Source organism: Cololabis saira, chromosome 2 (genome assembly GCF_033807715.1).
Source record: "Cololabis saira isolate AMF1-May2022 chromosome 2, fColSai1.1, whole genome shotgun sequence".
Lineage (NCBI taxonomy): Eukaryota > Metazoa > Chordata > Actinopteri > Beloniformes > Belonidae > Cololabis > Cololabis saira.
In genome coordinates this window covers 47,977,623-47,989,524 of record NC_084588.1, presented here as the reverse complement: position 1 = coordinate 47,989,524, position 11,902 = coordinate 47,977,623, and the positions used below count along the sequence as shown (strand labels likewise).

General features: G+C 36.8%; 1 protein-coding gene across 1 annotated transcript; it reads left to right on the top strand.

The window, feature by feature from the left end:
- The first annotated feature begins 1,409 nt into the window (after positions 1–1,409).
- Positions 1,410–4,330, top strand: LOC133456699 (uncharacterized). Its single transcript, XM_061735243.1, has 3 exons — positions 1,410–1,445; positions 3,137–4,015; positions 4,286–4,330. The coding sequence occupies exons 1-3, from the start codon at positions 1,410–1,412 to the stop codon at positions 4,328–4,330; spliced, it is 960 nt and encodes a 319-aa protein (XP_061591227.1).
- Positions 4,331–11,902: the final 7,572 nt, after the last annotated feature.

Here is an 11,902-nt window from a genome sequence, read left to right as displayed (position 1 = left end):
GTGATGCAAGATGTTGCTCATCCCAAACCCAGATTGTACAGTATTGTGTAAACAGAACAGGTGCTCAAATCAGCACCCTGAGGAACCCTCGTAATGGAAGTGACGACAAACTAGACAACTAAGACAGCTTCAGATTTTCTAGATACTGTGCCTTCACAGACCTATCTCAGGGTACAATTATACAGCATTGTTACAGCGTTGCGCTTAAACTTGGATGTAGGATTAAAAAAACATCACAACCTCAAAGAAGCACACCCCACAGAAGAGGGATATGGATTGGAGCAGAGGCGCTCAATTGGTCCCTAAAAAATGTCTCTGTTGCTAAGCAAAGACCTGATTAATATGATAATTTTTAAGAATGTTCTTTTAAAGAAGGAACTAAAAAGTCACTTTTAACTAACACATTACTTTTTGGTGTAAGTAATCAAGAAAGTAATTGAGTTACTTTTTGAATTAAGTAACTGTAACTACTTATTTTTAGTAACTAGCACAACACTGGTGTTAAGCCAAAATATACAGGATATACAGTTATACAGTTTAAGATTAAGATTCCCAGAATATTCAAATTTTTTTAGATAGGATATTTGAGTTTTCTTAAGCTGTAAGCCATGATCAGCAATATTAAAATAATAAAAGGCTTGCAATATTTCTGTTGATTTAATGAATCCAGAATGTATGACATTTTTGCATTACAGAAAATAAAGGACTTTATCACAATATTCTAATTTTCTGAGACAGTCCTGTATGGCAAAGCAAAGACTGCTAAGGACACTGAATGGCATATCAAGGCCCTTTGCTGGACTCCAGGCTCACTGCTTCTTTCCCACCGCACATATTTGTGTCAAAACACCAAAGAGTGGATAAGGGGAGGGGCAATGAAAGAGACCAGGCAACTTATATTGGAAGGGAACATTAAATGGCTGACTGACAACATCTCCCGCCCACTGCATTTCCAGTCAGCACCGAGTTTACACCAAACCTTTCCGTGCAGTTTTGGGGGGTGTTCTATGGTACTTGCCTTAGGTACACTCTAAACAATTGCTGTAAATTTACAGCCAATTTCCAACAATAAAATACTGTTTTCATGTTTAACAGTTTGGTAGTGTAGTTAGCAATGCATTGTGGGATTCCTAACTTGGAGCAACGGGACAGAGGCCGTAAACGGTATGCTGATGTTTTAAATTACAGGACATTAGAGTATTTTTTGGAAATCTTCAGGACATTACAGTATTTTTTGGAAATCCCCCAGAAGAGGACGGCAGGTGCTACACGCAGCACGGACATGTGCTTCACATCGTCGGACTTCATCTCCATCATTCCAGTCTTGCATCTACAAACTTAAACGGTACGTGAATTAAAATCGTATTTTATTTGCCAGTAGGTAGGAAATCTCATTTATATTGCCGAGAATGTTTGATGAAGCTCAGGAGTTTGTCTCGCCATCAGTGAGGGTTAGATTTGAATAGGCTAGCCGAAACAATATTAAGCTACAGTAAAGTTACTTTTCGGGTTTTTATTGTTGTTTAATCTTGGTAAGATTAATATATCTGAACGTCTGCATGCGAGGAGCAACACTTAAACACGGTGTGAGAGGCCAACGTCGGCTGACGGAGCTCAGGTTAGCAGGAAAATACCACGAGGCTGCTGGAATAATATCTTTTTATATCTTGTAAAATGGTGAGTTAACGGAATTAAGCTCGTTCGGATAAAAACATTTGAACCCTCAAGGCTTATGATAGTGTTGTATTTTTCCGTTAAAGACTTAAAGTTTGTGTGAAGATATTGGCTTGATCTGGACTCCTTAATTGTAAATGCATTTTTTTTTCTGTCACTGCGCGTTTCACAAATTACTTCTAACTTTGTATGTGATTTGTCAAACGGTTTTGCATCATATGTGGCTTTTCTTTCATAATCTTAACATTATAACTCAGTGAAGATTAAATATTTCATCGTGAAGACTGATACAGTGGCACTAAAAAGCAGCCAGAAATTATTTTCTATGTTCCCTGACATATTTTACTGTAATCAAGTTCGTTGAACTTTAAGAATCCATGTTCTACTCTTGCAGAGAGACATCAGCTTCTGCAGGCATTTCTGAGTGCTGGTACCTTCTTCCCTCCAGCTGTTTCAGTGGAGAGAGGCACACAGTTTTTCTTAGATTATTACAATGACTACGTTCACATGCAGTCAAAATTCGGGTTATTACTAATATTTGGGTTTTAAAAGGGTTATTGAGTGCATTTAAACGCAGTAAATGATATAATCAGAGAGGCAGTTGCACATCACAATTTTGAGTCCACAAACACTCAGATAGCCAATGAAGTGACTGTGAATGGGACCAAATACAAAAAGAACATGCTTATTGTGCTTGATGATGATGATGACAGGCTTGTTACTGGAAAAATCAAAGTGGTTCTCGTTAAGGATTCAGCAGTATATTTTATTGCTGAAAAGTATCATGCCCTGCGTATTCCTGACATGGGTGTTTACAGCCTCACACTGATGCAGAGAAGCTACTGCTGTATTAATCAGGAGAATCTGCTAGATTACTATCCCTTGCCTGAGTACACTGTCCATGGCACACAACTGATCATTTTTCACCATTCTTTCCCTCTTTTCCAGAATTATGGCAGATTTGAGTGAAGAAATCAAAGAGATCATCTGCAAGATCTTGCCAAATCTGTCTGAAGAGACTCAGCGGCAAATAATATCGAAACTTCAGAGTTCCGGCTTGGAGTCAAAAGAAGACTTAAAATATGTCCAGCAGGAAGACATTGCTGATCTGCTACCTGTTATCCAGTGCCGGAAACTCCTGAACGCATTCAAATTAGGTAATGTATGGCTAATTTATTGTGGCATTCAAGTGGGGATGGACTAATACTTAAAAATCTTGTATCAGGCTGATACCACAGTAACATAGGGTACAGGTATAGGAAATGACCATAATCTAAATTAATCTAGTTTTTTTGTTTGTTTTTTAGAAACTGAGACAGTTATATTAAATTTACAAGCCACTCCAACTTCGTCATCTCTGAGCAGTAATTGGTCGGCGTCTGAGTCTTCATTACCATCTTTATGCACTACGCCTCATTCTACCCCATCACGGCTAGCGGCCATTGCATCGTGTTCAACCCAGGCAAGAAACAGCGATCCAAGCAACAGACCTTCCACATCTCAGATACTGAAAACATGGCCAGAAACCTTCCAGGTCCCCTGGGAAAAAATGCCACAGGAAATTCGTTCTGCTATTACAGATGGAAAGAGACCAAATCCAGTGGCGCGACGCCAGATGGTACGAGTACTCACAGATGAAATGAGAAGGTGTGAAGCTAACCCCACTCGTGCCCAGTGTCTAACTGTAGTTCGAAATATCATCAGACAGTACCCGAAGAGTTTTGCTGATATGACTCCAGATGGGTCACTTCTGGCTGGAGGTTACACATCACTTTTGATTCAACTGAAAAACCGCATTGAGAATGTCAACCGTAATGGAAGCTTTTCAAACCACCGATCCTCCACATACAAGAGAGGTCCAACTGACACCTATGGATGTACAAGATTTCAGCCAGAGCTCCCCCCAGAAGAAACTGATGAGACTCTGGAGCAGCACCGGCAGAGACTGGAGGAGGTTTACAGACAGGAGGGTGCAGGTGGAGCAGAAAGAGCCGACGTTAAACATCTAATGGAGCTCACATTCTCTCTACAACGTAGCCACATAAATACACTTCCATCACCTGACATTGAAGATTTAAAAAGCAAATGGCCTTTTCTTTTCACACTAAGGTTTATATATGCACATTTTGAGTTGCTCACAGACATCAATGTGCTTCGTAGCTTGGAACTCAGTATGGAGGAATGTGGAAAAGCCATCATACAATACTTCAGGGAAAAACCTACTAACAAAGATGTCAAGGATGTCATCTCTAATGGTGAAGATAATGTGGCACTTTGTGTTGTTCAGCTGCTCATGGCACACTTTGGAGAGGACCTAACGGGGCTGGTCCTTCTTGCAGATGTAAGTTTTTTGTCTTTATTTCTAACCCTGTGTTTTAAAGAGTGACTCACTGGAGGCAATTTATCAGTACCTGTTAACATACTTTAATGTGTAAAGTTGGTACCTTTTAAATTTGATTACAATCTGTTTGACTATAGGTACATCAGAAGCCTACCTAATTCACCTCTAGGTTACTCTCACCTAGTGTTTACTAATGATTTGCCTTTTTATAATTTTTCTAAAAAATCTTGTATGTATGCATTTGTTCCCTACAGGTTTCTGCCACTGCAGCTGACGTCCAGACAACTCTCAGTCCTCCTGCAAGTCCTCGCCTAATACTTCATGGTATACATTTAATTTAGAGTCATTGATCACTTTGCATATCATCTTGAGTTTACAAATGTAAATGAGATGCATTCTCATGTTGCTATGACGTGAAGTTTCAGGTGCAGCAGGGAAAGTCGTGGTTGGAGGTTGGAGGATCACCCTGGAGGGCCGTGTCATCTCTGAGTGCATCACACCAACATTTGTAACGGGACTTGCTGCTGTGTTTGCAATCTACTATATATTCAACCTTCAGTATCAAGATGAGGCAGCTTGTACTCTGGAATTCATTCAGAGGTAAAAACCCCATCATTCCTTGTCATCATTATATTGTTACAACTAAATGAATGTGTTTGTATTTTTTAGCATAAAATGGTATTGGTACATTTGAAGCCACAACACACACACACACACTGGGTGTTTTATTGGACTAAGGTTTTATTATAATTCCGTTTGATGTCACTTTGCCATTCGGGTCCACTCTATTTGTATGTCATTGCAACCCCACTCTGATCTTAGACTATTTTGATTTCAGGCGCTTCATTGGTATAAATCCAGAGAGAGGGACAAAGGCTAAAAGGGGCAAGGTTGTCTCCAAGAAGAAAGGTGTGATCGTCCACAAGAAGTTTTCTGCAGTCAACACACACGTCTCCACGCTACTGAAGAAACTCCTTGATTTTGAATGGGACTTCATATAGAACTGTGAGTTCTCTTGAATCTTGCTCTCTGTCCATGGGTTGTTTTGACAGTCTGGCATTGCCACATTAAGCCGCAAGAGAACTAGTATTATTAGCTTTATAAACATTGGCTTGGCTGGTATATTGTACATGATCTTGATCTTGTCCTGATTCTGTCGTATTTGTTTGTTATTGTTTGACAGTGGCAACACTGGAATTATGCTGCAGAGAGGAACAGCGGCTTCAGCGGTCATCTCTCCTGGATCTCCTAGCACAAGATTTTAATCAGGACCGTTCACACCCACACAGACTTCCACTGACTGGAGCTACAGTAAGATGTGAGAACACAAGCCTACCTCACAGGACTATTTAAGAAAAAAACTGCAAGTCTAGCTTGCATTGACACAGGTGCCTACCTCACAGTTGCTTGCCTAAATGTTGTTTTTGACCAGCTGTTCAAAATGGCCTTAATGCACTTTTTACAAAATATTCTTATGTGTTTTCCAAATGTTGCCAATTATGCATATTCTGTATTTTCACAGTACTTAGCAAATTACATAATGTAATTTTTTTAAGTTAAATTTTTTTGAAAATTTTAATCTAACTCACAGGACTATTTTAAAAGGAAAAACACAAGCCTGTGGCAGTTTTATTTTCAAAATGTGTCAATAATGCTTTTTTGCTGAGTGTTCTTACTCATGGAATCAAAAAGGTTTTAATGTTCCTACTTTGAAAACATTCTTAATAGTGTAGTTTTCCAAATATTGATACTACGGTGGCCGACAAGGGCCAAACGCACCGCAACGGCCTAATGCGTCTCAGTTAAGGAAAACGGCAGACACGATTCAAATTCACAAACTCAAACACAAGTCTAAACGAGGTACAAAAAGAGGAACGTGGTGCAAATGAAAAAAACATGCTGCAAAAAACAAAGACAAATGCAGCATCATCAATCGCACTGCAAATAGAGAAACGATGCAAAGCAAAAAACAAGAAACCATCTTCAAAAGAAAAACGCTTCATAAACCAGTCACTACAACCGGAAGTGCTCCAAACCTGCAGGTGGAGCAGCTGACTGAACCACAGTGTTTACATCCATGGTTTAAACATACAGCGGGAACGGTAATGTGATTTTTATCTGACTATATTTATATATGATGTTTATATCACTGTACAACGCTGCACATTGTATCGTCTGGTGTAAAATATAATAAAGAAACGTCTCGTAATGTACAGCGAGGCGTTTCTTTATTATATTTTACACCAGACGATACAATGTACAGCATTGTACATTGATAAAAACATCATATATAAATATAGTCAGATAAAAATCACATTACTGTTCCCGCTGTATGTTTAAACCATGGATGTAAACACTGTGGTTTAGTCAGCTGCTCCACCTGCAGGTTTGGTAACTGGTTATGAAGCGTTTTTCTTTTGAAAAGGGTTTCTTGTTTTATATCGTTTTTTGCTTTGCATCGTTTCTCTATTTGCAGCGTTGTTGATGATGCTGCATTTGTCTTTGTTTTTTGCAGCACGTTTTTTCATTTGCACCACGTTCCTCTTTTTGTACCTCGTTTTGAGTTTGTGAATTTGAATCGTTTCTGTACTTGAAGCCGTTTTCCTTAACTGAGACGCATTAGACTGTTGCAGTGCGTTTGGCCCTTGTCGGCCACCGTATGATAATGTGTTTCAAAATTCTCTTACTGTTCTATATTGTTGCTGGCAGCAGATGGTTCATTGCAGTAAATTCTGAGATTGTATTTTAAATGTATTTAAATTGTTGCAAAGACATAAGCATATATACCTCACAGAATAGGTTAAACTTATCGTTCCTCAGAATTTGTTGCCTGGCTCTTTTTCTTAGACCTGTTGTGTTATTCAAGGTAATGCTCAAGTTTGGTAAGATAAATAACTTAAGAAAATTGTTCAAACTAATGTCTTAAATAGACAATGCTGAATAATGTTGTCATGGGTTAGGTATGAGTAGGTGTTAGGGACAATCTCTGAAAAACAATTTAAGTTTATAGCCGGTCTAAAGCAGACACTACTAGGCTGTTTACTACTTGAAATCTCAGCATCCTCCAACAGGGTTAATTTTCTTTTTTTTTTTCCAATTTTTGAAAGTTGCAGTATTTATGTTGATATTGCTTTTTGAAATAAATGATTTTGAGTCTGATTTTAAGTTTTTATTGCTTATTTTGCACAATATTCACAATAATGCATATCTTAAGCAATTGTCTATAGCCCTAAGAGTAATGAGGTTCTAATATTGATTTCATTTAGGACTTATATTTAGGAAACTGCTACATTGAGTTATTGTTTTATATATAATCTTTGAGAAGATAAAGTAACAACCTAAGCAGAATATTATTGTAATTTCCAAATAGTCACAGATCTATGCTGTATTTATTATTTTACTGTATTAGACTGTGAAATAATTTAACAGTGTGAATACAGTAAAATTACAGTATATTGCTGGCATCCCTGCCGCCAGCTATTTACAGTAAATTATAGAAATACAGAAATATACTGTATTTATGGTTTACAGACTACTACTGTAAAATCATTTTACGGATGATACCGTAAAAATTACGGTATATTGCTGGCGTCTGTGCTGCCAGCTCTTTACCGTAATTTTACAGGAAAATTTTTTACAGTGTATGTGTTTTGGACCCTTAAAAGTTGCCAAAAATGATTTTGCTTTCCTGGTGATGGAGACTTGGATTGATGGTCCAGCCCTCGTAAAATTCCACAGACCCCTTTTTAGAAACGGTCCTGTTATGGTTGCCACAAGCTTTTACCCGTCCACAGCATGTCACAATGCTGAAAAACCCATCCCTTTTCTTTTTGCCCTTTGAATGGCTTATTCTGAGTTGATAAATAAGCTTAAATATGTGTAGTTGTGGAGCTTATCAAAGCAGAAAAAGACAAAATATGTTAGCCATGCTATGCTTTGAAAATGTTCATGGTCATCAATTTATTTATACAGTATTATCCATCAAACTGTGCACTCTGGCAGATGCCACTGGTAACTTTATCTCACAAAACTTAGCTATACAAGTAAATAAAATCATAGAACGGAAATTGTGCCTAAAAAAAATATCAAATGCTAATGAAACATTGTCTGTAAACTGTTCCCTGCATCTGATCCTACTTACATGTGGATTTTTATCGGTATTTGTACAAACTCACATAATGCAAAGAATTTCCATGTCTGCAGCAATAATAGCAGCTAGCAGACTTTCTATTCATGCGGTGTCCATGGTACTAGAATGAATAGAATATCAGTTCACATATTTCTGTGAGTTCTGACTGTTGAATAGACATTGATTTCTTTTTAAACAGAGCTGATGGTTCATCCTTCCCGGCCCAAGAATTGAGCAGAACATTTAACTTGAATGTTCAATTCTGAATTTTCTCTCTGAAAACATAGCAAGAAATGTAAAGAAATGTATAATTTTCAATTTTACTGGCAGGGGTCATACTTGTATAACCTCCCCTATGGTCATAAGCTGTGGGTAAAGACGGCAAGAAATCAAATGTGATTGAAAGTGTCTTAAATTATATTTCTTTGACGGGTTGCTGTATTAATCCTTGGGAATAGGGTCAGAATCTCAGTAATCCAAGAGGAGAGTTACTGCTCGTCCACATTAAAGCCAAGTGAAGGAGGGGAAGGTACTGGTTTTGCTGAAGAGATAATGCCTCTTGGTTTGGCTTGTGAAAAACTTGAGTTCTCCCTGGAAGAGCGAGAGGACATAGTTTTGGAGAAGGATAGGCATTTCTGGTCAGGTTGCTGGCTCAGTGACCCAGTTTACAAAACAAATAATTTTCATCAACCAAATTTTTAAGGCTTAGAGTCCTCATGAGTAAGAAATAAACCTTATTTGTAAACAGTACAAGCAAGTAAAAAAAAATTAGCATAGGCAACAATAGAGGCCTTGAACAAATATTTATTTCAAAATAGACAGAGGAAAATAGGATTCCAGGTCAAAACAATACCCGCTTTGTTTTAGTTGAACTGTCTAAAAAACAGTTTCATCATTTACATATACATATACAGCTTTTGACACATTTATAAGGTAAGCTTTTCATGTCATAATTGCCTGTTGCCACTGAAAAGTTCCTATATGAATGGCAAAAAAGAATAGTATGAGCACAAGCTCAGAGAAAGGCGTCCTTTGTTAGCATCCATATATATTGTATAATCATTAAACACATTCTTGATAGGCTTATCAGAGTCTCTGCATGATCCTCAGCGGTTTTTCACTTTCCTGCTTGCCCTCCCTTCCTATCGTGTTTTAATTGCAGAAGCGATCCCTGGAGTGTCTGATGTCAGCTTCAGTTCATTATACGCATCCATAAATATGTGGTTGCTGCCTCCAAATGACAGCAGGTTGTTGACTGCATTACTCCAGATCTTATTGGTCAAACCAGTTGTTGCTTTGTTCATTGTAGCATTAGCTAACCCTGTTTTCATCTCTATGGAGGTCAGTGATATGGACCATACTAGCATTTTATTTCTATACAAGGAAGAATTCTTCATCACGCCAAAAATACATTCTAGCCATGACTTCACATGGACCAAGCTCGCCATATTTGGATTGTAAATAAATCTTTTCACACCAGTCTGACTTCTGAAGTCAAATCTCATCAAAGTTAAATAATGGAAAATAACCATTATCGTGGGATTTTCTCTAATTGACTAATTTGATCCTTAACCAGAACATGTTTTGATTGCCTCAACCCCTCAATGAGATATTGACTGAACACTTTAGCAAAAAGGTTATGCTAAACGTAGCTAAAATACAAGCACCTGCTGTTATGGTTTGTTACTTCCTGTTTTATTTTGAAGCCCGTGTCTTTGTGTTTGGGTTCGGGTTTGACTTTCCTGTTTCCCATCGGCCCTGATTGTCTGCACCTGTGTCTCGTTAACCCTTGTGTATATCTGGTCTTGTCTTTTCCTTCCTCCCTGCTGTTCCGTACTGTTTCCTCCCTCCGTGTTTTCCACGTCAGGTTTTTGATTCTTGTTTAAACTCTTGTTTTTTTGGTATCCTGCTCAGCAGCGCTTTTTGTTTGTTTGATTTAAATACATCAGTATTTTTGGGAAACTCCTGCCTCCTGCTCTCCTACATCTGGGTCCGACAACCATCATTTCATAACACCTGCAGCATTGAAAAACAAAATAAATGGCTTTACAAGAAAATATTTCAAACCCATGAAACTGAAAACATAAAGTAGAAGATTATTTTCATGTTTGAATTAAATCTAATGCATAATTTTGTTCCCAATTTTCAACAAAGGTATCTATGGCACAGGTATCTATGGCAAAACAAGCATGTTTAATTATGGCAGTTCCTGTCATAATATCAAGTTGTCCAATCTGCAAATGTATGTATGTATGTATGTATGTGTATATATATATATATATATATATATATATATATATATATATATATATATATATATATCAGATAATTTTTGTCTTTTTTGGATATGAGTCCTGTTAGACATCCGAAATCATGAAACCCTGGAAAGTGTTATGTGTCTTAAAAGTAGCATTTGCATCTCAATCACACATAGATTACGTTTGACGGCACGAAATGACCACATTGGTGAGACTTTCCAACACAATGAGAACTGTCTTTTTGTGTTCGTCCTTACTTTTATCAGGGATTGTCCAGGTCAGTAGGTCCCTGACCCAGTCATAGTTTGTTAATATTCAAATCAATGTACTTTGATTATAATGTTGGGAATGCCCTGCGATGGACTGGTTCTGAACTGGGGCAGGCTCCACCAGATCGTCATGACCCTGAATAGCAATAACCGGGTATAGATAATGCTGCAAATGTAATAAACAGCATCAAAAATGTTCACAGCCTTTGAAAAGTGTGGAAAAATAAACCAGCCAGCTGATTGTACGAATCCTTCAAGTCAGTCCAAACCCAATGTGACACTCTATAATGTGATATGAAGAGTCTTTCAAAACCAGCAGATATAAGCTGCAACACAAGGGTTGCAGTGTGAATTGAGTCTCTCTGCACTCGGGATATTAAATCTTCTCCTCACTGGCAGCTGCCTTAATGGATGAGTTTGGAGATGCTTCCAGTAAACTTTAAATGTCCACAACAGCTGTCATATTAACGGCACCAACCAGAATGCTGCAGGCTTGTTGGATTTATACTAAAAATAGTCTAACAACTGATTTAATGGAAATTAAGGTGATACTTGTGGGCTGGCACTATATTATGATAGCAAAATAATGAATGTGGTAGAATAACCTTGCACTTGAGCAAATATGTATATATATATATATATATATATATATATATATGTATATATGTATATATGTATATATATATATATATATATGTATATATATATATATATATATATATATATATGTATATATATATATATATGTATATATATATATATATATATATATATATATATGTATATGTATATATATATATATATATATATATATGTATATGTATATATATATATATATATATATATATATGTATATGTATATATATATATATATATATATATATATATATATATATATATATATATATATATATATATATATATATATATATATATATATGTATTTAAAACATATTTTAATTAAGACTGAAAAATTACAACTCCATAGTAACTGTAAGAAAATAGCTTACTATTCATCCTATCCCTCTATTTCAGAGCAGTTGGTATGTGAAACTTTTCTGAATGGGAGTTTGACATACACGATCTGTGTAGCTAATGAAACAGGGAAATTTATGTGAAAACATGTTATATAGAAGTTGAACCAAAATCCATTTATTTTGTCCTAGATTAAACAATCTTTTATAACCTATTTAGTTAGGGTTATTCTGCCATCTGGAACCATTACTATGGA

What these genes read in the sequence shown, in the direction of transcription:
- LOC133456699 (XM_061735243.1), top strand. Translation starts at nt 1,410, where the DNA reads ATGTTTGATGAAGCTCAGGAGTTTGTCTCGCCATCA. An exon ending in AGGAGTTTGTCTCGCCATCA is followed by an intron (nt 1,446 to 3,136) that starts GTGAGGGTTAGA and finishes TGTTCAACCCAG; the next exon opens with GCAAGAAACAGCGATCCAAG. An exon ending in GGCTGGTCCTTCTTGCAGAT is followed by an intron (nt 4,016 to 4,285) that starts GTAAGTTTTTTG and finishes CTGCCACTGCAG; the next exon opens with CTGACGTCCAGACAACTCTC.